The 26,963-nt window shown below is 36.1% G+C and overlaps 2 protein-coding genes across 2 annotated transcripts in view; both read right to left on the reverse strand.

Annotated features, from left to right (window-relative positions):
• Positions 1-26,963, reverse strand: part of LOC123312266 (transmembrane protein FAM155A) — a 180,427-nt gene that overhangs the window by 37,203 nt on the left and 116,261 nt on the right. The gene's annotated exons all lie outside the window — the stretch shown is intronic.
• LOC123312268 lies at positions 355-2,808 on the reverse strand. The gene is made up of 3 exons (XM_044896609.1): positions 2,339-2,808; positions 1,833-2,032; positions 355-716 (listed from the first exon to the last, which is right to left on the reverse strand). Exons 2-3 carry the CDS (start codon positions 2,010-2,012, stop codon positions 432-434), a joined length of 465 nt encoding a protein of 154 aa, XP_044752544.1. The 5' UTR covers positions 2,013-2,032; positions 2,339-2,808; the 3' UTR covers positions 355-431.

Genomic DNA, 26,963 nt, shown 5'->3' on the forward strand with positions numbered 1-26,963 from the left:
AAAAGAAAAGTTGGCCAATCAAAAAAGTAATTCCATCCAACTTTTCTTTTTCGTCATCCACTGGCAGTGGCAGTTTATTTTATTTAGAAAACTCCCCATTCGCAGATGGTAAGGATAAAAAAATAGTATATTTGCTTCAATATTCAAATATGTAATTATTACAAATAATATTATAATGTAATATGATAACAATATAAATAAAATCAAACATTAATAACGTAATATAACTATAATGACAAAAAACTCATAATTTTAATGGGAGGGATGTACTTGATGGATTGACAGCAAATTATCAATATTTGGCTTCAGTTTTGTTAGGAATAACCGCAAATCTCCCCGTTCTGTGATATTTAATCTGCTCCGTTTTTTTGTTAAAAGATTTGTGACGACACTGAAGCTTTTTTCGACAAGATATGACGAGGGAAAGGCTATCAGAAGCTTTCTCGCAATTCCCCACAGTCCAGGATATTTTTCGGGTATTTCTGACAAAATGCTTGATATCCTCTTTTAAATTTAACCTTCAGTTCCTCATTAGTGCTGAGTTCAAGTAGCTCCTCTTGTAATATCACAATCCCCACTTCCGTTTCATCAAATGGATTTATGATCCATGGTGGTATTTCCATTGTCAAGATATCTTCAAATCTGATTTTAAAGTCATCATGCAGGGCAATTAAATGTTGAACGTATGTCTGAATATCCTCATCAAGGCGTTCTACCTGTGACAAGTTTGAGAAAATTCTCGCCGACTAATATTTTGCTTCATAAATTTCAATTTTCCAAGAAAAGCTGAGACTGCACCCTTTGTTTTTATTAAATTGAGGCTATCCCCTTGTAATTGTAAGTTGAGGTCATTGAATTTTTTGAACAAATCCGTCAAATACGCGATGTCTGCTTTCGAATTGATCAGGTTTTTTTTTAAATCTGAATCTTTACTATCCAAAAACTCTAGAACAGATTCAAAAAGTAAGTAAAATCTTGTTAAACATGCACCTTTCGATAACCAGCGTACTTCAGTATGTAAGAGCAATCGTCGAAAATCTTCATCATTTTCATCGCACAATTGTGCAAATAAACGCGTATTCAATGCATTGCTTCTTATTTTGTTAACTGCATTAATCACAAATTGAAGCGATTGGTGCAATCTGCCACACAAATTTTTTGCTACGAGGTGTTGTCGGTGGATGACACAGTGAATTGCAATTACCTCTGGTACAATTCTTTTAAGATGGCTTATAAACCCACGATATCGCCCGACCATGGCAGGAGCTCCATCTGTTGCCACCGAAATAACGTTTGTGAATGGTATCGATTTTTCCCTAAAAAAATCACTCAGGATATTGAATATTGATTCACCTTTAGTGTCCGTCTCCAATTTTTTCGCGAAGAGTAGCTCTTCATGCATTTCTTCGTCCATAACAAATCGAACATGAGCCAATAGTAATGCTTCATTACCAGGTAGAGTTGACTCGTCCAATTGTATAGAAAAATGAGTTGTTTGCAGATAATTACACAAGAAACTTTCAATATCAGAGCTCATTTCATCAATACGTCTTTGTACAGTGTTGTTACTCAAAGGAATTCTTTTGAGTATGTCAAATGGAGATTTGTGCAGAACAGTTTTCAAAACCTCTTCAACAACGGGTAAAATTAATTGTTCTCCAATGGTGTGCGGTTTTCCAGATTTCGCTATAAGCAATGAAATATTGTAAGATGCCCGCAAGCCATCCTCGTTACTTTCAGACGTTGAAGGTTGAAGCGAACATGCTTTGCACAGTGGGTCTCTTTTCATATTTTTCCTTCAATGTTTGAAAATATTTCAAATCTTTACCTACTTTATCGGGATGACACCTTCTTAGATGATCTTCGAGCTTCGATGGTTTCATAGAGTCATTGCTCAAAAGTTTGTTGCATAAAAGGCATATGGGCAATCGCTTATCTGCCTTTGATGGAAGAAAACCAAATTTTAAATAATCAACACTGTACCGTCGACATTTTTTCTTATATTCAGCCATGTTGCGTATCAGTTACGTACCTGTAAATAAAAAGGCTCTGTTTAAGTCTTCTTTAAGACTGTTTTCTTCAACAGAATATGATTATTTCAACAGAATTTGATTGAATAATTATTGCAATGAAATAAAAAAAGTACCGGCAGCAAACTGATTCTAATAATTGATAGCAATAAATTGCTAAGATCCATAATAAACTTTTAAGAAAATAGCAGAACCGATTGATGTAAAGTGGAATATCCATTGATTCTATTTGGATTTATGTATTTCTGTAAATTCGAAAAAAATTGTATACCCATAACAAATAGCCAAATTAGTATGTAGGTACTTACTTTTTCCGACACTGGCAAACACTAAAATCGATTCACTTAACTTTTCTGTTCGAAATTCCGGAAACAAATGAGTAACGTTGATTCTTGGCATTCGTATTTATATTAGTGAAGAATCCAACAAGTCCGTGCAAGATTGAAAGCTTGCACACCACAAGTCGTATTTCGTATTTGCATTTCCAACCAAGCGCTGCAGACGGCAGCGGCGGCCCTTTTCAAGTCTCGACACGTTGTACTGAATATGGAATATGAAAGATTTACAAGTAACAGTCGGTGAACTTCTCAAAATATTATCTGCCTACGTTGATAGGTGAAATCAAACCAACATTTCAGTTCTTCACTATCGAAACCAGATAAATTTTCGTGGACCCCAGCTTACGAACTGCGAACCCCCATTTTTTTGTCACGCCAACGTGAACCCCCATCGAGTCTTCCATGGACCCCTGGGGGTCCACCTGGACCACTTTGGGAATCAGTGCTCTATATCAATATCTCAAATTTAATATACAAGGCTGAAGGACCTCGGTCGATGGCCATTTGTAACAATGTTTACAATATACAATTTTGGAAAGATAGAAAAAAACGGGTAAGACTAAATGTATATTTTTCCGTATATCTATAAATTTTACATTTTTTAACTTGAGTCAAGTCTAGATGTTCCGATAATGGCAAAAAATTGGAAAACTAAAATATTGTCTTCTCCAAATGGTACTTTTCCAGATTTATTCCATAAAATCCTCAACTCTTCCTTATTTTCCTAATTTCTGGATCTCAACTTCAGAGAGGATATGTTCTTTATTGGGACAATTTTTATTATCAATAACTGGGTTTCAAACACTCCGTATGTGTAAGTTGATCATCATAACATGTGTTCATTGTGCAACATTGGGAAAATATTGGAAAATAGAAATATTCATTAAAAAGCAAGCATAAACTTTATTTTAAATAAAAATAACGTCAGAACAAATCTACATTTCAAAGGTTAAACAAAACAAACACAAGGTGTTCGAAAGTTAGTCGATTATAAAAAAATTGTGCCCAATACGGACATGCTTTGTCGTTTTTAATTGAGGTTGGAATCCATCAGAAATTAGGAAAATGAAAAACAGTTGATGATTTGTGCTAAAAAACTACCTACCATTTGAGGAAAACAATTTTTTCATCTAATTTTGTGCCACCTCATTTTCGAAAAAGCTAAATTTGATTCAAACTAATAACAAGTGAAAAAGTTGTGTGCGAAAACACCAAATGCATTTGGTTTTACTCATTCTTTTTCTGCTTCTAATAATGGTAATTTACGAGAACGTTAGATCAATTACAAGGTAATTAACAATCGGTGGATCAATCATAAAATAATATAGAAAATGAAACTTTCTTTAGGTAAATTTCAATTAGTTCATAATAAAATCTTCATTACTCGATTATATCAAAACCTAAGTATTATCTACCCTTAGATTTCAACGAAATTTTTTATTTTTTTTATTTTTTGAACATTCAAGTTTTATTTTTCTTGTTTATTTCATGTTAGCGACTGAACTGACAAAAATACTTTTAGTTGAACACAAATATTCAAAATAAATTCAGTCATGGGTAGAAGATTCAGTTTCTGATTTTTAGTTTCAACCTTATGTAAAATTTGGAATTCTTCGTTGCAGTTGGGCTTTGCATTCAACAGATGCTTGATGAAACAATTTCTGTGTTCTAATATTATTTTCTGAAATTTTCTACCAGTTTGACCAATATAAAAATATGAACAATCATTACAAGTACGTTTATAAATTCTACAAGTATCGGTCACATCAATTCAATATTTGAAGAATTTTTAGAGAAAGCTTTCAAATTTCAGCGTTTTCACAAGGTAATCACATTATTGCGACCGTATGTCTGAAGTCCGAAAATCCCAGTACGAATACTAAATTATATATTGAAAATAACATTTCATAACCGTAATATGACAAGGACTATCGCATAAAATTCGCATAATCATAAACTGCATAATTTAACCCGTAATTATGACTATTCAGTTGCCATCAAATCGATGTGTGAACAAACCTCTTTGCTCAGCCCATTAACGACTGTGATATAAACGTGAATTTGTCGGAAAAGTTCCGCATTTAATTGAACTTAGGTGGTTAAAGCGTGGTAAACTGAAGCCGAAGTAGTGAGTACAGTAGAGTTCTGAGAAGTGCATCGCAGTTAAATTAGGAGTAAGGCAAAATGACGACGTTATATAAATGTAGACCAACAATCTCGGTTGGGGATGCCGCCAGTTTGGTCTTTGGAGTTTATGAGCGTGAAAGATGGGGAAAATGTTGTGAAATTGTCTTTTAATGGTTGTCTCTCAGTTTTAAATTGCTTTTGGTGCAATTTGAAATCATGAAATTCATTCAACCTATTGCTTTTTTGTTTATTATCGAATTAAAGAACACAATAATGTTTTTCTACGATTTGACGACTTCTCCACTGTAATTCGTTTATGAAGTGATTCAATATTTTAAAATCTGATTTGTTTGCTCAACGTAGTCTTTCTTGCAACTACTGCAAGGTATACTACAGGTTGTCCCGAAATTAATACAACAAAATTTGGTTACAGATTCTCGATACAAAATTGGAAGACTCCTATTTTTGATTTTTGCCAGTAGGCTTCCTCTTGAGGAGTTACAGCCCCCTCACTTTGTCCTCTGAAGATTCTTCCTTTTTAACTCAGAATCGGGTTGTACGAATATCACCGAATTTGGTGCACAGTAGTTTTATGATATGCGAAATATCATACTGCTACCTATTTGGGAGATGAACCCCCTTAAGACATTCTTTACTGGACCACAATATCTTTGCAACCATAAAGGTTACCGTGGAACCACTAATCATAAACTGCATTTCGAATTCCTTGAAAATTGTTGAACCTTAAGAAAGCCATTGAAAAACTTTCTAAACTTTCTTGTCTCTTGCAATTCTTTGATGAAACGCAAGATTTTCGAGGATAATCTAAAAATGTGATTATAGAATTCATTTTGAGATTCGTAGGGAGTTATACATCTCAATCTCAGGTGGCGACGTTAACAATGAAGTTTGACAGTAATCATAATGATCTACCAACAAATAAACTCGTTTGGGAAAGACACTATACGCACTGTATAGTCCATCTTCCATCACCTACTTAAATTTTTGAAATATCACTTTCCCGCACTTGTGCGAGAAAAAATCACTTATTCTCAATATAAGTAGGTTAGTAAAAATGCACAGTTATAGAAAAACCTATAACTATGACTTCGAAGGCATTATGTTGTTTCATATGATATATACATTATTCGAATTTTACATAATAGTTTGTACCATTTGTCCATATTTCATATTTTTCGAATCTTTATAATTTTAAGCTTTCGTTAAGATAAAAATTAGAATGTCGAAGACTTGGAAAGGGTTAAATTTATGACTGAATTATATGTTTACTACTGTTTGAACAAATAATCTGATCTTAGTTTATGTCTCAATAGTCGAAGAGCTGGCTACAAAAATGGGTAAGAGTTTTGTAATATGAAAAAAATTATGACTAAAGGTACCTACAGATTTCTCTGACGCGATGTGGACCCACGTCATCATAGAAATACCAAACGTCATAATGCGCATGATTCAATAATTCAAAATAGGAGTTTGCGCGGAAGTGCATTCCTATGTCACGTTAGAACAATTAGAACGTTTCCGCGCAAAATCCTATGTTAGATTTTTGAATCATGCGCATTATGACGCCCACGTCACGTTAGAATAATCTGTGGGCACCTTTAATATTGAAGGTGTACATGAGTCCACTCAAAAGGCGACGAGTTTTGATGTTGGTATGTAAAATTACAACATGCTCTTTTGTAATATACGAAAATTGTCAGTAAACTTATTTGAAATCCAAAAAAATTTGAAAAAGTGGTTAGACCACATTTTTGTGGGTCAGCAGCCAACATAAGTTGCCGCCATAAAGCTGCATCGGCATTATGCCGCTCGGCAAGCCGATGTGTGGATGCACCGTTGGCTTCTGCCGATATGCCGCTGTGTGTCGACGGTGAATCCACCATAGACTTATTACCCCATTAATATGTCTATGGAATCCACATACTCATCGGCTTAAAGCTGCATCCACATTATGCCGCTTTGTGCCGATCGGTATATGAATGCCGATTTTTCATCGGCACACATCAAAAGAAGCCAATGGAAAGGTATAGTGAGGATGTGCTAACTGCTGGCTGGCCTCGGTTGCCTCGAGCGGCTTCAGTTGCATTTCAAGCCGGGTCCAGACTATGTAACAAAACATTTTATTAACAAAGTTATACAACAAATGTGTTATACAACTTTGTTATATAACTTGTTATAAAATAGCAGAGACATCCAGACTATGTAACAAAATAAAACTAAACAAAAGTGCTCATCTGGAAGCAGTGGTTTCTGTAGTATCAAAAATGTCCTCAAACGTAGAGGATGTCATTTTGGCAGCAGCAGCTTACGTGATTTTATGTAGACGACGAGTGAAATCTAAACGGAGATTTTGGGTCCGGACATCATTGAGAGCTAGAGGAACATATAGTGGAACAACTCTTTTGAAGGATCTAGCAATGGACCCATTGACAGGGGACATTAAATGTGATGGTAGTTTTTTAGTTCTGCAATACTAAATTCAATCGCCGATTCGCCGATGCGCTGGTTGGCGCTGCAGTAAATGTTTAATAACACAAGTGTGGACAAGTTGCGGCGTGTTATATAACAAAGTTATATTACTTTCTTTGATCTTTACCGACACCTAACGGATAACATAAAATTTGCTATATAGCAAGAAAAATGTTGTATAACATTGTGTTATATAACTTCTTCACTTGAATTTCTCTAACAAGTTATATAACTTTGCTATATAACATGTTTTGTTACATAGTCTGGACCCGGCTTTACACTGTGTACACGCATGTTAATGTGGATGCGTCTTCTGTCGTTGGCTTTGCCGATGAGATTTTGCCGATCAGGAAAGAGGCTCGGCACATAGCGGCGACGGTTTTAGAGTGTTGTAATGACTGAAAATGCATTTACTACTCATTTATCATACATAATTTGAGAATAAAATATTCAGGACATAGAATAAAGGTACAGAGATAGTAAGCAGTCGCTAAACGTGCGGATATTGTAATTTTCCATACATCGTAATGCGTTGCCGCTAGCTCATATCATATTTAAGTATCAGCCATTATGAGCTTGCCGATTTTTCTCACCAGCTCTTGGACTACAATTGGTATATTCAGCATGTATGAAGGTATAGAAATACACCTTTCTGTAAGGTGGAGTAAGTAAGTTTTCCTTCGATGTTAAAAATGTTGTTTTAGGAGTATTTTATGATCGAGACGGAAAAAGAAACCCAGAAATTACCATATTTTGAAATGCCACGATGCAAGTAACCGTAAGAGAACTCTCGAACACCATGGGAATCGACAACTTAAAAGATGTAGTATTCTCGTTCGAAATTCCTTTCCCCACCTTGTTGCACGGAAAAAGTTATATGGAAACTTTATCAGAAGGCGATCCGTATATATCAGAACCTCAGCCGGAAACAAGAAGCCCCGCTCGAAAAACGGCAATGTAATTTCCGGTAATCCAAAGCGTCCAAAAGTTTTTCCGAACTCCGTCGGAGTATTCATGATGGTGGATTTCATAGTCATGAAACTTGTTTAATTAGGCGAGTTTTTGGCGCTAATTTGGTACACTTCATGGAATAAGAGACGTAGGCCAGCGGACCTCCGACCGTTGCCTGCGGCGGTATCTGATCGTGGCTTGTAACTTTCCTGCGAAGATGCTGGAACAAAGTCGGCTCATGCGAACTGGGGTATGTGGGGTGAACTACGTCGTGGAGTATTTATATACAGCGTATCTCAGAATGGATGGAAAAGCCTGAAAGAACTCATAGTCATATAAGAGTTTTGATGCCCACGAGAGTCCTTTCTCATTAGAGAGATTTATACTTTGTTTTCTTAATAAGGATTTTTTTTAGGAGTTTATTCTGTTATTGTGTGTTTGGCGTTCATTTTTGTTCATTATATTCTGAGTCTCTTAGGTTTATTCACCTCGACATAAAATGATATTTTACATACTAAGTATTTTCCATCCGCATGAGATACTTTTCGTCCGTAAACACTTTTCGTCCTCTGTGTTTGTCGCTTCGAAAGAAATTCGACGGAGGCGATTAATCAATTTCGAGGGCCAGGATTTGATAAAAACACGAGTGCCTGTGACATTTGCTGTTGTCAAATTAATTCTTCACGAAATCTGTTAGATTTTACTAGTGAATAAAGAACGTGGCTTGAATATTAGTGTTAATTATAATCAAGAATAGATAGTGATAGTGATATGGATATGAATAACACTTCTCCAGAGATTAGGGAATTGCCAACTACGGCCATGTTGCATTTGCAGCACACTTACTCTCATGAAGGTATGTGAGGTCGACGAAAAAATGTAATATGCGGGGTGGAATAATAATTAACGGGAAATGAGAGGAAACAGGCAGATACAGGGCTCAATTTAATTAACCGGAAAGAAAGGTTTTTAATTTAGGTTTAGAGTAAAAAGGTTTTGAAGAAGTTAGAAGCATAGATTAACTTGAAAATATAGATAAATCGTTCTTGTATCCAGTGCCATCTGTTGGGATGGTACACTAAACACGAAACATAAAAGTAAAATTGATAGTTGTGTCGCTGCATTCGACATCGTAAGCGGATCGTAATCACTCGTGAATGATCGGTGATATTACCGAGTCTCAATATTCGATACCACTAATGCCCGTTTTTCCAAATTTTTCAGGCTTAGTTGAGCAAACATTGAATTTTGAGGTAGCCTAATTTTAATTCGTTTGCGCCAACCCCAATCCCAATTGAATAGTGGCGGCAAAGCTGTAAAAAGGTTAGAAAAATCACGTTATGACAAGAACGTTTCCATGGAAACATAATCTAATTTCGAAGTTCAATAAAATCATTCGAAAAATATTCACTTCGAGTTTTATGTGAAATAGTGGCAATGAAAAGGATTCGATTTACTATCATCGAGTGAAGAGACAGAGAAGTGCTCGAAGATATCTTCCATATGCTACACTACAAGAAATTGCACTGACTTTGAACATACTAGAAAATACGAGGACTGAAAATCTCCGACTTTCACTAGTAAATTTTTTTTTGCGGAAAAAAAAACGTTTTTGTTTGTTTGCTTTTTGATGTTTTTTTATAGATTAGAAAATTCTCTATCTTATGAATATGTTTCAATTTTTCTAGCTTCAACATTTGAAACAGGGTATGGCTTGAAAGGCAAAAGTGCGCACAGTTGCCCCGAACGACTCTACTGTTCTTGTCTGCACAATGGAGATGGAGTTTATTCGCAGAATATACCTACTCCGGAAAATAAATTTGCATATGTTGTTTCAGTCAGGGAACACTGAAATCCCTTTTTGAGGAAAACCAGCAGAAATGCCGATTACAGTGACGTATTCCTTATGTATGAGATTGTAGGGCACAGTTATGATGTCGATTGGAATTCCGTCTGGACCGGTCCTGGCCAAACCTAGTTTCGTATTGTTGGAGGAATCGATCCCCGAACACCAGCTGGCACAAGGGAAGGGCGGTGTCCCCAGCTCCAGTTTCTCCAATTCCCCCTTCCTCCCGCCATCCGCGTTATCCTCGTGAACGTATACTTTGTAACTCATTCATTTCTACCTGGCAATGACGTAGCTGCAGGAGAAGCATCGTTTCATGTCACTCCAACTCAGGTAAATCCAGACAGAACAGCCGTGGGGGATCGCAGCAGCTTTTGAACAGGATTAGGCCACAGGCTGTAATTGTTCTTACTCCCTTTTAATTTTTTTTTAGGGAGGCATACAAGTTGAGCGACACGCAACTTTTTGTCAGACATTTCTGGTAGATTCACGGGTTTAGTAGTCACAAAACGAGTGTGTAAGTGTTCAAAACATCTTACACACTTGATTTCCTCATTAATATTAAAAATTTATGGACTACGTTCGGATTAGTATTTTGGTATAGCAGTTAGTCCTTTGTTCATTGTTCCCAACAACGACTACATTCACGTTGGTATGTATCTTGAGAATTTTCAACATTTCATTTTTCGAAACATATTTTGACGTTAATCCGACACCAGGTTCCAGGTTCGATGGTTCAATCACTTGTTTTTTTTTTGGCGGATCAGCATATAGGGGGAATTTGAAAATAATCTGCTTTACAATTGAATGGGATCACCATCAATTTCTTAAAATATTCGCTTCATACTACCCAAAATACTTTTTGGGAAGTCCGGGAGAGTTGAACGCCTTTTCACTCTGGAGCCACTTAAGTTGTACATGTAAATGGTAGCAACTCATTTTTTTACGTGGATATATCATGCCCCAATAGGTAAAAATAAATAATAGTAGAGTGATGGTGAGATGAACATTTCGAGTACAGTAATTCTTTTTTTATGAACCGAAAATTGGCTCATGTCTCCCTAACCCATAAGAGAGTTTGTTTATCAGGAAAAACATTGAAAGAAAACAATTTCCAATGACGAACGATTGTCTATATCAAGGTTTTCATCATCAGATGTATCAGCGTATGTAATATATATTTTCTATTTCAGAGTCAGTCTCACTCATTTCCGAGACGTTTTTTACTTTGTGAACCTTTGTATATTTTTTTATATTTATTTCTATTATTCAATTTTCTTTTTTTGAAGCAATTTATTATCGAGCCCAGTGCCGGAAACTTGGACCACTGCTTATGTCTCCCGATCATAGCATGGGTCAAGTCTCCCGAACTCCCTTTTAGACTATTCAACAGATATTCTCTTGAAACTTTTACAACTGTTATTAAAAAGGCTCATCGTTTGTGAAACAATATTAATCAATGAAATCAATAAAACTAAATAACACCACGCACCTCTTAAACTTTTCAGACAGTGTAACAAACAAACATTATTCAAATTCTTACTCCCTAACAACAAAATCAACCCTCTCACTCCCGAAATGTTCTATGGCGGCCAAAATGGAGCCGCCACTAGTTGTGCGTTGTTAAAAGTAAGTCGCAAGCTATTTACGACACCGGTAGGGCGAAATTTGAATTGAAATATTTGAGGTGGTTCAAGTCTCCTACCTGAGTAAGTCTCCCGGACTTCCCCTAGTAAGTTTGGTTGATATTCTTGTTTTTTACAGAAAATAATGTTTCATTAAAAAATTTGGTCTCGTAAAGCTATTCTTGTCAAGTCCCATACTACCTCGAAGAATACTTTCGACAATTTGTCAAAATGACAAATTTGTCCAAATATCCAGCGATGAGTTAGAAAGCCACCCTAGATTTTATCAATTGGTTATTCAAGGGAGGACATGTGTCTAGACATCTCTGCCTAGACATGATATAGGATGAGCTTCCATAGCTTTATTAACCAGGTGACTGCGGTGAGGACAGGCATTATCGTTCATTAAAATAAAAATTTTTATTGACCGACTGAAAGAAAAACCCTTCAACCAAAGAAAATTACAAAGAATCATTGACTTTCACAGAAAAGTATTGTAAAGAAGTCACGACAATGTTTATTAACTTCTTCATGCTAATTCATCTATCATTTACAATACTTATGAGGAGTAAATTGGAAATTTCAATGAAGGTCTTAAAAAATTATGATTATGGTGATATCTTGAGCTTTTTATACACGACACTTTCAACAAATCCCATTGGATAGAAATAACTGGCCCAAACGGAGCAAACTCGCATAAATAATTTATTGTGAACATCATTGGGGTGAGAAGACAATAAACGTCAATTGAATTGATGCTCTGGAGTGCTTTATTAGTCTAATGCTAGACCCTTGGAGAATTCACTGATCGATGTCACTTACTCCTATAGACCCATAAGGGAAATGTTTGCATTTCAGACGGAGGGACTTCAGTTAATCTGATTTGTATAACTATGTCCATAATTGTGGGAGTATTTGATTTTCCCTAGATAATCTGAATGTTTTTGGTTCATACATAAATATAAAAATTGTTATTCTGATTCTTATCATATCTCTTGATGAAATCGAATGAATTTCGAAAAATTTGAATTTTTTTAAGACTATCGTGAATTCAGATCCAAAGAATTTGTGTGGACACTTTCCGGATTCAAAACAAATTTCATACTTCTTGGTCAAGTCTCTCCAACAAAATCTACTACTTTCCTATTCCATATTATGTAGGGTATCGCGAAACTAATTTTGCCATCTATTTTGCGGTAAACGATTTTCAGCCAAAAAACAACAGTTTGGCGCTTGAAAGTTGAGGTTCATAAAAAAATTACCGAAAAACAACTCATTTTCAACGTAAGGAATATCCGAAAATAACGTTTAGAAGCCGCAGTTCCAAATTTCTCATTGAATAACGGCCAGTTTCATAATCAAACCTAAAGTCCCTTTAATTTTAAAGCTTCCTGTAACCCTACTAAATATGACAGTAAAGGAAGCGTTAAGCTTATAGTGAATTAAAATTTGATTATGAAACTGGACGTAAGACCTATTGAGTATTCAACCCTCAGATTCTCAAAACCGTATCAAATATTCATCATAACATAACACTGTAAAAAATATATCAACACATTTTGTTCCTCTAACTTATCTCGAATTCTGCATTCTGAGCATTGCAAGAGGTTGTGAATTGTTTCAGACAAGATAATTTCAATAAGCTAACGACATGCTATTACTGGCCATTGAAGTTCTGAGTCACGTTTTTAATCACGTTTTGCACTCGAAAAAGGTCGAATAAAGTAATTTTCCATTACACCGGTTTATGCGATACTGGAAGGGATTACCATTAGTGCTGATGAAGTAAAGTCTTGTTCTCTATGTTTAGTATGATTTGTTTTCGTGATATGTTACGAAATTATATCTTTCTACAAATATCCACATCGAAATGACATCAAGTGAACTGATGAGAAGGATAATATTTATTGTTTCTCTGGAAGAAGATCGAAAAATGATCCAGCTTTTTTCCGATTATGAATTTTTTAAATTTCAAGTATACATTAACTTATAACTTCTCTTTTGAGTGTGATATTGTATAAATATAAAGAATCTTCGATAATAAAATTGTAATCCATTAGGCAGTACTGATATACTCCTATTCTTCATATATTCACGATGATGGAGAAAGAACTTTTAATCAGAATTTTTGGAATGATTAATCGTGTTTGGTCCACTCACCTAACTTCCGATGTTCTTTATTCAGTTATTCAGCAGTCCCACAAAACAAACAACTCTGATCTGAAGGATGTTCAAATCATTTATTCAAGAATCACACCACAAAAATTCAAATACGAACAAATGGATCAAGATGCCCTGATAACGAATACACTAGGGGTGAAAAGTAAGTAAATTGGACATTGGTATAACTTTCCAATTTTCAAAGATACACAGAAAGTTCAATTTAATCTCGCTCTAATTGAGAGTGTCTTTTCATTGTGAATATTTATATAAGAAGAAATTAGTATTTGGTGAATTTGGGATTGGAAGACTTGAAATTTTATTTTTTCCTCAATGATGAAATTTCAGTTACAGCTGCACTTTTCTTAATGCAAAGTTGTGACAACTATCTAACGTAAACCCTTATTTACCTTCCATATTGTGATCATGAACTTCATATCAGCGTTACGTTCTTTATCAAATTTTTTTATTTTTTACCTTTATTGAATTACTATAAGTACATTTATCATTATTGATCTGAAGAAGCAAAAATATACAGGGTGAGTCTTTGACTCGGACAAATATTTCAACACTAGATTCTTGGGGTCAAAAGGAGTACTTTTGTCTTTTACCATTTTTTCCAAATCGGCCCGGTTCAAAAGATACAGGCTGTTGAAAAACCTTATAAAATTTTATTTTTAGTTCTATCACACAAACGGTTTTATCAAATGAAATAAATTTCGAAATACCGTTTTTCATTTATTTGATGAATCTTTTACTAACACAAGATGTCACCCACGTCTTCCAGTTTTCTCATTTATGACCATTCCGTACCATAAAAATACGAAAATTCAAAGAACCCAACTCTTGAAACTAAGTTGGACGCTATCTAATGAATATTTGAACATTTTTTAAATAAAAGTATTCTTCATTTTTCGTATAACGCGCCGTTTTGGAGTAATTTGATGTTAAAAAATTAAAAAGTATCTGTGAAATTTGAAAATTGGGTACTTTGGCTGAATACAATTCTGTTTGAAAGATCCACAGATGTGTAGTGTCACATATTTAGCTAGTTACTCTGAAGGTAATTTTGTTTTTTCAGAGGTGGCACAGCTCCAAATAGCTATTTTTTTATTTTTTTTATTTTTATCATGTTCTAATCGGAAAAAATGGTATAGAAAAAAGTGTCAAGAGTCTACTATTGAAATATTTGTACGAGTCAAAGATCCACCCTGTATAATTTGTTTGAAGTTCAGAAAAATATTGACGAAACGATGGAATTAGCTAGGATTCGCTGATTCTTACCACCTATCTAGTCCTCATTAACTTATCCTGTGCAAATTAAAGAATAATAATAAATATGAGAGATCTGTATTCAGACTGATTAAAATCTCACATGAATTGTGAAGCACCTTTAAAAATAACCTCATACGTGACAGGATATCGAATTTTACCCTGATTACTCGTGCATCTTACATTGTAAAACACTCATCCATCTTCCGATGAAAACATTATCAAAAACCAATCGATCACAGTGACCGAATTTGATTAATACTCATTGTCAAAGTATGTGCCACCCTTATTATAACATCAGACCGTACCCCAGGGATCATCGATTATGCTTCCCATATTTTCCACCGGAATGACAAAAGATTAAATCGGGGAGGAGTTATTGCGGACCCAGAATTAAAAGTAATTTGTTTTTATCCCGGAGGAATGCTGAACAGTTAGCGGGCGTTCAATTTAAATGCCATAACCAATTAATATAATTCGCAGGGATGAGATGGGGTCGTAGAAGAAGGCACCGGCTTCGGAAAAACAGCAGGGGAAAGGGGGTTGGCCTGACAGCAATTCTGTCTTAAAAATGAGAGTTGTGACCCGAAGGTTCGCTTTTGGAATAACTCCGGCTTATCGGGCGTGTGAGGAACCGTTTTTCAACGAATATTTCGCGAGATATTCAGGTTGGAGAAATGCAAATTTAGGCAAGAAATAAAATCTACCCGGGACCTCACTGCCACGTGACGCCAATTTCGAGTGTTTCTTTCGATAAATTAACCTGTGTTAAAACACAGAAGATTAGGAATCGAAAATGAACCCAAAAAAAATTACATGAATTGAATTTGTGGTATGTGCTACTTGCACTGACTACGAAGGGTAAAAATCAGATTTTTCCCTACTCCTTTTTATCAACGATACGATAGATCCGAGGGTGAAATGGACCAGACCTCAACAAACGTTTCAATTTGTATCCGATATTCCTGAATACTCCTTCCGATTGGAGTGGCGAGCAATTTTCGTGGCTCGGATTTCACATTTCCGCGAAAGGTCATGGTTTATTATAGCAGAATGTATGAATGAAGTCGTTCAAGTCGTTCGGTAGCAACAAAGCGAGCTCTTTCATCCATTCCGAAGGACCTATTGAGTCAACAAGTCCTTTTTGTAACACCCACACGCGCTGTTGCTTTCGATGTTTTGACATTTAACTATTTTGAGGACTGGAGATAATGAAACATAAGAATGTTTTCACGGCCATCATGGAAAACCTTCTAACCTCACAAAAATGGTGGAGGACAAGTAAACGCATCATTAGGAGTGAAATTCCACACTCGAAGAATATTTTCGTTGTTCCAATGTACAAAAGGGTGGCATTTTAGTTTATCAAGAACAATTATAGAAATACAAGGTCTTCAGAGATGATTGTAACATCTGGCTTTGTATTAGTCAGTGCAGCTTCTTATTCAGGCGTTTCAAATCAAATATTTTAGAATTTTAAAATTGAAGGAGACTGTGATATTAAATACCTACTCAAGATGCTTTCCTCCACTTTGTGTCTCTATATGTAATGTAAGGTCGTATTATTTCCAAAAGCTCATCAAAACTTGTTTCACTCATTTTGCGTAGAAATTCTAACTCTTTCAACATACCTATATTATATCAAAAGTTATTGCTGAAATCACGATTAATAATGGATATGGGGGTGGATTGCAAATTACGGTTATATTGACCGTAGTATAAATTGATATTGATCATAAAATATTCGTCACATGTGGTTGGGGTGTTCCTGAATGATTCAATAATTTTGCGGAACAATGAAGTTGATTAGCGTTTAATTTATTCAAATTAATCTGTCTACCTCGAATCAGATGCATATTGTTGAATAGAGAACTTCGTAGGCTATTATTGGTCCGAGTATATATTCTTCTTTTTTTTTTTCTAACCGAACATATCTGGACTACGTTCTTTGGAAGAAAAATGGTCAATTATTCAGAACGGTATTATTTCAACAAATATCAAAAAGCATGGGAATCTGGAGCAAAAACAAAACTGTAGGTATGGTTGAGTCAGTCATCATCAGATGAGTTTTTCTTAATCCTTTCCGATAATTCAGATAACAAATGATCTAGGGTTGTATGAGGATCTGTTTCAGTACCTAATTATTTTTTAAGTTTTTTTCCACTTTGTGTTTTCGAAAGTTTTGTATAGGTGATTTTTGGAGAAACGCTTTATTTTGACCTATTCTACCTCCTGATGAAAAAAGCCTTTAAATACATCCTTTATATTTCAAACAAAGTGAAATGGAACAGATCTTGAATATTGAAGAGTTTTATATTGCCTAGAAGTTCCGACACCAATAATTTTATGTTTATCTAAGCTCAATTCTCAATTTGAAGTTCGTGTGGAGTGGGTATGCTTAAATAATCGCTATTCCTTAATATACAGGGTGGCCATTTGAAAACGAAACAGACGAGATTACAGACGAAATAAATTTTTTCGATAGAAATGCTCGGACAGGTCGATTTCTGTTTCGAGGGGGACAACTTAAGATGTAGGTTACGGACGCATAGCGCTTCAACCCCGGTTACTACAACCCTCACCCCCAATTTTTGAAAGGGGAAGATGGGGTGAGTGATACCTCATTTGAAAGGTATTTTATACTGATTTTAGCACAGTAATTGTTTTTTCATTTTATGCATTAGTTCTCGAAATATTCTTAACTAAGTATTTGAAAATGAAGTGGTGTTTTCATGGCACTTGTAGTGGTTTTTTGTGAAAAATCGACATTTTGAGCTTCAAACCAACCATGACTGTGGCTTCCTTCCTCCAATCCACTGACATAGAAATCTTTAATCAAGATGTCGAACAAACAAAGCGTATTGCGAAGGAGCTCAATCTTGCTGAAACTCAATCTAAATTATCTTCGATATAATTTGCAGTATTTCCAATAACATGCGGTAACACTTAATCGATAGAAATCTCCAAAACGTCCAAATACGTACATATCCCTAATCAGATTACCAGGTAAGAAAATCAAATCATTAATGATGCCACAGATTCAATAATCAACAAAATGAAAACATTATTGAAGCCAACTGAGAAAACACTTCATAATTAAGTCGGAAATCGTTTCACGAATTGGGACTGGAATATTTCTGTGGCATCATTAATGATTTGATTTTCTTACCTGGTAATCTGAGTAGAGATATGTACGTATTTGGACTTTTTGGAGATTTCTATCGATCAAGTGTTACCGCATGTTATTGGAAATACTGCAAATTATATCGAAGATAATTTAGATTGAGTTTCAGCAAGATTGAGCTCCTTCGCAATACGCTTTGTTTGTTCGACATCTTGATTAAAGATTTCTGTGTCAAGTCTCTCAGCACTCATGAAATTATACTGTGAAATAATACCCGATTCATTTGTTCACATTTCACCACTATAAAGACCCAAATGATTGATAGTCACCTCATTGGTGTTTCCAGTTTAGTTAGATTGAGCATTAGATTAGTGAAATCAAGGATTTGTTACATAGTGTCGTTAATGTGTTTAATAGTACTCTTACTCTAAGTTACAGTTACGATTACCCGTTACGGCAATAGGGGGTTTCAATTTTCGATTAATTTAATAGGTCAGGCACCAGAGGTTTGTTTTGGTTCATACAATGCGCTGTATAATTATGTTGCAAACAGTGAATTACTTCATTACCGATCCCCCTTATAGTTCCGATGCTAAACTGAATATGTAACAGACTATGTAAGAGTTCGTGCATAAAGCCTACTACTACATTGAATTCGCGATGAAAAATATTGAAAAATTTTTAGCCTACTATAAAACAAAACAAAATTTCAATGTCAAAATATTTTATTACTCAACATATTCAACTCTTAATTGGATACATTTATTACAGCGAACATGCAACGTCTCTAGACCTCTAAAACAATGTTTCTTCTTGCTCTGCAAACCTCCTCGTTGGAAGAAAATTTACGACCTTTTAAACTTTTTTTCAGTTGAGGAAAGAGATGATAGTCGGATGGAGCCAAATCTGGTGAATAAGGGAGGTGTTCTAGTAATTCAAACCCTAAATCACGAATTTTTGCATGGCAACATGAGATTTGTGTGCAGGGGCGTTGTGCTGCAGAAACAAAACACCTTTAGATAGCTTTCAGCTTCTTTTCTCTTTAATTTTTTCCCGTAGAATGTTCAGTAATGTCGAAGAGTAATCTCCGGTTATTGTTCTACCCTCATCTAAAAAATTAATCATGATTACTTCATGGCAATCCCAAAAAACTGAAGCAAGAGTTTTTCCAGCAGATTTTTGGATACGAAACTTCTTAGGTCTTGGAGAATCAGAGTGTCGCCATTCCATCGATTGTTGCTTTGTTTCTGGATCGTAGAAATGTATCCAAGTCTCATTCATAGTAACAATTCGGTTAAAGAAGCCTACATCTTTTTCAAATCGAGCATAGATCGAACGCGATGCTTCTACCCTTGCACGCTTTTGGTCAACATTCAAACATTTGGGGATTCAATTTGCAGCAATTTTTCTCATGTCCAAATTGACTTGAACTATATGATGAACGCGTTCGTATGAATTATTCAGTGCTTCAGATATTCGTTTTAGCCCAATTCGACGGTCTGATAAAATCATGTCATGAACTGCATCGATATTTTCGGGGACTGACACAAAAACTGGCCTTCCTGATCGGTCATCACCTTCAATGGAAAATTGACCTCTTTTGAAGCTTGCAGTTCAATTTTTCACGGTTGCATACGCACGACATTGATTACCAAGGGTATTAAGCATATCTTCGTAAATCTACTTACCTCTTAACCCTTAAATACAGGTAGTTGATGATGTTTGGATACTCCAATTTTTCGATTTTCATAATTTCGGTGGACATCTTCTTTCTTTTCATTTATTGCGTAACTCTAGTTTACTTTTTTGACCTCAAACTTCACACTGACACTTTTAATGAGTAACTGTTCGTTGCTATGGTAACGGAATATTTTTTTATGCATGGAACTGCTCTAGACTAACTAGATGTCAATACATTCTCGTACATATGGACATGGACCAGAAATGCAAGGATGTCCCTTGGAGGTCTATTGAATGAGTTATCCTTCAATGAGAAAGCTTCCATTACCTTATTAGCCTTCAGAAAACGGTTGAATTATATTGAGACTTTTCCTCTGACTATACTTCATTACCCCTTGTTCAGTAGCAATGAAAATGAAGCCAGTAACAAAATAAGAAGATTTACTTCGAAGCCTCTTGAATATAGGTAGTCGTAAAAAACGTAGGTAACATTTCAACTGATCTGTTTAATAATGAACCAGTTCACCATGTTCACGCATGCATGGAAATCGTAGTCTCGAAATACACACCCTCTTGCAAGAATTCCAGCAATACTGGCTGTTCACTTTCCCTTACAGCAAACAAAGGCCGTAATTCAAGAGAACCTTTCGGGATAAAACCCTATATAATCTCCGTCTCACGCAAGAAAACCACCCGGTAACTCACCTACTGAATAATTCCAGAGAGAGCTCATCCAATTTATCTCTTCTACATAATTTCAGCGCAGTTCTTAAAAGGGAATCCTCCCAATTAGTCCCCATTTAATTTACACATTAATCATGTTCTTTTTCAAAAGCAGATGACGAAAAATTACAAAAATAATTGATGCTTATTCACGGAAGGCGGTTGATACTCGACGAATGCAAATTAGTGGTTTGAGGCCTGCATGGAAAGACCTGGTTGGCGATGATTATATCATCAGCGTAAGGTTGTATGAGAAAAAGAGGGAATAGAGTGTGATTAATTATGCTCCTTCATTCATTAGGATACCCTAATTACAGATTGAGTTATACTTATCATGGTTCTGGTATTTAGAAATGATTCTGTTAACTATCCAATCTTATAGAAAAAAATCTTTGTGAATCATCTCCAGGAAAAAATGAAGTAGCCATTTGAGAGCACTCATCATCCTTGATGATTTTGAAATGAGCATGTTTTTCCACTTCACGAGGATGTATTGATATCTAGTTAGCCTAGGCGAGTTCCATGCATAAAAAAAATATTGCGTTCCTATAGCAACGAACAATAACTCATTAGAAGTCTCAGTGTGAAGTTTGAGGTCAAAAAAGTAAACCAGAATTATGCAATAAATTAATAGAAAGAAGAATAAGAAGATGTCCACTGGAATTGTGAAAATCCAAGGATTAGAGTATCGAGCCATCATCAAGTACCTGCTTGTATTTAAAAGGGTTAAGAAGTAAGCAGATTTACGAAGATATGATTAATACCCTTGGTGATCAATGTCCTTCTATTCTATTCGTATGCGACCGTGAAAAATTGGACTGCAAGCTTCAAAACAGGTAAATTTTCCATTGAAGATGATGACCGTTTGGGAAGGCGAGTTTCTGTGTCAGTCCCTGAAAATATCGATGCAATTTATGATATATGATTTTATCAAGCCGTCGAATTGGGCTAAATCGGATATTTGAAGCACTGAATATTTCATAAGAACGTGTTCATCATACAGTTCACGTCAATTTGGACATGAGAAAAATTGTTGCAAAATGGAACTCCAAATATTTGAATTTTGACCAAAAGCGTGCAAGGGTAGAAGCATCGCGTTCGATCTGTGCTCGATTTGAAAACGATGTAGACTTTTTAAACCGAATTTTTACTATGGATGAGACTTGAGTACATTTCTACGATCCAGAAACAAAGAAACAATCGATGGAATGGCGACACTCTGGTTCTCCAAGACCTAAGAAGTTTCTTGTCCAAAAATCTGCTGGAAAAGTTCTTGCTTCAGTTTTTTGGGATTGTCATGGAGTAATCATGATTGATTTTTTAGATAAGAGTAGAACAATAACCGGAGATTACTATTCGACATTACTGACCACTCTAGGGGAAAAAATTAAAGATAAAAGACGCGGAAAGCTCTCCAAAGGTGAAGGACAACGCCTATGCACACAAATCTCATGTTGCCATGCAAAAAATTCGTGATTTAGGGATTGAATTATTAGAACACCTCCCTTATTCACCAGATTTGTCTCCATCCGATTATTATCTCTTTCCTCAACTGAAAAAAAGTTTAAAAGGTAGTAAATTTTCTTCCAACGAGGAGGTAATAGAAGCTGTGGAGGTCTGGTTTGCAGAGCAAGATGAAACATTTTTTTTTGAAAGGTCTAGAGACGTTGCAGGTTCACTGTAATAAAATCTAATAAAATATTTTGAAATTGAGATTTTGTTTGGTTCTATAGTAGGCTAAGAATTGTTCAATATATCCTCGTACAGCCTATTATATAAAAATGATATCATGTGAATATATCACTAAAAAATTATCATTCAGAAATTCAGGCAATCCAGAAATCGACGAAGATTCCAGATTGTATGGAAACGGGTTGTCCAACTGTCCAAAGAATACATTACCTACTTGATAGTGGCGGCTTTTTATGAGCTAGTAGTTTCTGAACCACGTAGAATGTGGCTACAATGACAAATTGATCTTCGTATCAGATACTTATGTTTGTATTATTGTATTTCAAACAGTCATGCTCAGAAGGCACAAGAAACATCGAGGTTTTCAAGATGTTAGAATAGATTAAGTTTTGCGAATCGAGAGGTCGATGCTCTTTAAGTAGAAACGGCAAATGACTTTCTGCCGACCGTGTGCAACACTACATCAGTATAATGGGCAATTAATTTGAAGTTATTGAGTTGATGAAGAACTTCAAGTTATCGGCTTAGTCGATATTTGCGTTTCCTGGGAAGATATTATCGGAAACACCCCTTTTGAGATCCAGTTTACCTACTTTCAGTAAGAAGAGTGGTAAGTAGTAACCTAGGATAGTCTTATGAAATCACAAAGTATAAAATCTGTAGGTTAGGAATCTTATTGAATCATAATAAGACAAGATGTAGACGTAATGAATTCCAGTATCTGGGATTGCATCCAGGAGATTATTTCTTCATTTCTACAAAGTTTCTTATCCTCTTAAGGTGGCAATGCCTTCTACTTGTCGAAGTGCGAGCGAAATTTAAATTTCTTTTAGTTTTCTTGATTTTCCTAGTGTCCCAGGAAAATTTGGAGAAGTTTCCTTCCGCAAGAACCTTCTAGGAAGTTTTAGGATGGTTCAGGAAAAAATATAATAAAAATCGGTTCAGCGGTTATTACGTAATGCGCTTACATATAATATCCATAGATTCTCTTTTATTTATTTGAAGCTGTCATCATGCTATTACCCATATTTGGAATGGATTGTTAAGACTGTGATGATCAGCTTGCAAATGCTCATCGTGGTAATCATAAGCAGACCAAAGTCACCTTCATATATTCAAAGTTTCCTGTTTGTTATATCATTAAATCGTAATATATCAGAAATTGCAGCTTCATTCGGTCTTTTGTGCTTCAAACTCCGTATTCGGGATATGGATAGCAGCATCAATCAAAACAACCCTCCATTAAGAACTCAGCCCATGTACATAAATTACCGCAAGCTCAGCTCCAAAAACATTATTTTCCTTCCAGCCTCCACATTTCTTCTGTCCGATCGATAGGACCTATTTCGGCATGCGATTTCGAAAACACGTGACCCTCCTCGAAGGAGAAACTGTAAACAGTCGAAAGCTCCCATGTTCGCACGCGCCACCTACGCAATTTCCTTCCATCAACGATAACCATAGAAACCACAGACAGAATGAACCCCGAGTAGGGCACACACACGCAGTAACAGAAGGACGAAGATGAGATGTGGATCTCATTCGGTATAATTCGGTTTATTGCCAGATTCGGCAACGTGGCTGCGTGTGTGGCATCTTTCCTTGACTGCGGGGGGTTGGAGGGATTATTGGCTTCTTGCGTGGGCGTGAGGGTGGATGAATTTGAGGTTAATCATGGATTTATACGGCTATGGCGGGAAGGGAAAATTAGTGGAATTATTATGGGGATGCTGATTTATAGCTATTTAATTCCGAGTTATTCCAGTATCTACTTCTTTGGTCCTTCAGACCGAATATTCACATGAATATATGTTTCATATCATGAAAATCTTTTTTTTCTCTGGACGCTTGTAGAATCTACTCGGTGCGGGAATTGACATGAACAAGACAGAGGCGGATTATCCTGCTCTTAATATTTTCTCATTTCCAGTCTTCCCATGCTTTTGTTCTTGCTTATTTTAGTTTTATTTTGTTGATGATAACGAATTGATAATACAGAAACTTTGCATCCTCCAGAGGGTTTCCCTTTTGGTTTCTTCCCTCTCCAGAAACTCTTTCCTATAGGTCCATTTTCCTATACCACTGAGAGGCTCTGGGCCAGTAAGTGTCATTTGTGTTCCCTTTCTGACGATTGTGTTGGCTTTCTCGTTTCTTTCGATTCTAGAGTTACCTGAAACCCATACTAAAGAAGATTTTGTTGATCTTGCCAATTTCATTGTTCCTTCGGCACTCCCATGTCAGCTTTGAGTTGATAACATAGGAGTTCAGTGCTTTAATAGAGGCTCGACTATCAGCATGGATCACTATGTCACATCCTTTCTATAGTTTCTTTCCGGGTTTATGTCCACGCATCTTTCGATTGCAAGTATTTCTGCCTGAAAAACATTGGAGCAGGAGCCAAACGATATACCTAGTGTTCACTTGCACCGTATATTCCAGCGCCACCCCCTGTAGTGGTTTTTGAACCGTCAGTATACCATTTTATGGTATTAACTTTGAAATTCTGGGTAGTGTATCCCTTTTGCCATTCCTCCCTTTTACAAAGCATCGTGTTTAAGTTCTTCTTAATGATTACTTTTTTAATCATAACATCACTATATAGTTACCAATAACCAATATCACAAGATAGGTTCGCTGATGAGATGTACCAAGCTCTATGACTTTCAATTCTCTCATTACTTTTATCTATTACTATTATCTTCCCTAGATATTCTGAAGATGGCCTCAAGGGCTTCCCTATCTATCACTAGGATTAGAGGAGTGAGATTTGTGATTATATCACAAATGGGCATGTTCTCATAGCTCCAGTAACGCACGCACAGGCAAGCCTCTGAACCTTGTCGAGTAATTTCCTCGTGCTCGTAGGTTATATCGTGATAGTATATTATCGGTCTCACAATATATCGCAGTATTTTAGGGTTGCAGTGTTACCGGATAGATTTCTGCATACCATCACGGCTCTTATCGCACCACTAAAGGTATTTCTATATTTCTAACATGCTTATTCCACAGAAGTTTGCTGTCTAGGGTCCAGATATTTGACCTCCTACTTCCATTCTTCGATATCTCCACTCAACGAGATGGATTTCATAGCTAGAAGGTTTCTTTTGCGAGTAAAGATAATTACAGTGGTGTTGGTTGGGTTAATATTCAGCCCCACTGATAAGCACCACTGCTCAATAATTCTGAGGCCCTTCTGTAGTAAATCACAGAGGGAGCCCTCTTACCATTGAGACAATGTCAACGGCATAGCCCTCACATTCGAAGCCAAGCTCTGTTAGCTTGTCCAGCTGCCAAGCTCCATAGGAGAGGAGATATTACTCCTATTTGTGGTGTTCCGCGAGTGGTTTTGACAGAGATGGTTTGACTGCGACCAAGTGGAATATAATCCCCTTACCAAACTTTAAATTATATACTATAATATTCAGTATTAATAATTGAAGATGTGATGATAGAAGCTACGCGGTTTAATTGAATATAGGGACGCGTTGTCAAAGTGTAGATAAATGCCATCGGAACCATCAGTGACACTTCTAATCACAGATACACGATGTTAAATCACGAAGATACGATAAATCAAAACGGTATCTCAATCGCATCCATAGCTGGTACAAACGAGTGACACATAGATAAATAACGCCTACGGGTCAAGATGTACGCGGACACCTGTCAAGACTGGAGACCGAATTACACGCGTATTAATTCTTGCCAATGCCCGAGCTGCCCGTCAGAAATTATGGTTTTCATAGGGTTCCCCGCTGTGTTTGACATTCCCATCAATGAATGAGCAATCAATTTGCGGCCGACAAGTAATTCTGCAGCGATGTGTACAAATTAGCCTCACAACGAGATCTGGGATTACGTTGCAGACTCCGGCAGTGTGGAAAACGGCTAACTCCGGTTGTGGACAGCGCTGGAGACACACTTGGAATTCTGCTGCTCATGTCGATCGGACTAATTGTATTTGTGTGTCATTTTCGACAGTTTATTGGTTCAATTTTCCAGCAATGGTAACGAATGTATTCACTCACTAACCTGATTTATGATTTGTGTTTTCTCTTTAAAAACCTCAATAAAAACGGGCCATTCGAGACACAGTAAAGAGGTTGCTGAGCAATGGTTTGAAGAGAAAGATACCTGTTTCTATCAGGATCAAGATGTCATCTTGGAGAGACATGATTTTAGGATTGCTTGTGGGGAGGCTTGGCCACAAGTCTATGGGAATAATTATTTGGGGTGCTGCTACCTATGGTAGTTGATCTTCACTGTTGATTCGATACAGTACGATCAGCTCGAAAACTACACCACCTCCTTATCTAACTGATTGTCAACACGGTCTTCTTCAGCTAGTCAACAAAAATTTTCTCGGAAAATTGTTAATATTTCTGGGTGGAAACACCATTCATCAATATGACTACCAAAGAAAATATTAAAGATATGATTGAGAGAAGATTTATCACTTCTAGAGATTAATATCTCATAATCCCTTAAAAGGTATGTTCTAGAAAGTATAAAATGTGACCTCAAGCGAAATGTACCAATTGGACTATTTAAAAACTGAAAACTTCGCCAGATAAGGTTATAATTTTCAAGAAATGAACATCAGAATGGCTCTGCTTTGAACTGCATTCAAAAAACGTTAGTTTACGGAATATTTCAACAACATGATAATTAAAAAAATCCTTCTTCAAACTTTACCACTTTAAAACGAGCAATTCATGCGATAAATTTTAATTCAGTTTCAGTTTATCAAGATGTGGTGGTGTCTCACTGGTAAGGGGATATTTCTGGTAAACAACAGTTCTAGAAGTTTTTGCTTGAACAGCATAGAGCAGGAGAATGGGGTGTGAGAATCTGGCAGCAGCCTGCAACTATTCCTGTAGCGGAGCATCGACGGTGATAGTA

This window comes from Coccinella septempunctata, chromosome 4, assembly GCF_907165205.1.
Source record: "Coccinella septempunctata chromosome 4, icCocSept1.1, whole genome shotgun sequence".
Taxonomy (NCBI): domain Eukaryota; kingdom Metazoa; phylum Arthropoda; class Insecta; order Coleoptera; family Coccinellidae; genus Coccinella; species Coccinella septempunctata.

Bases quoted from the DNA above. Each gene is read 5' to 3' on its own strand.
- LOC123312268 (XM_044896609.1), bottom strand. From the start codon at position 2,012: ATGGCTGAATATAAGAAAAAATGTCGACGGTACAGTGTTGATTATTTA. The intron at 717-1,832 runs GTAGGTAAAGAT...AACTTGTCACAG, and splicing joins GAAGGTGTCATCCCGATAAA to GTAGAACGCCTTGATGAGGA.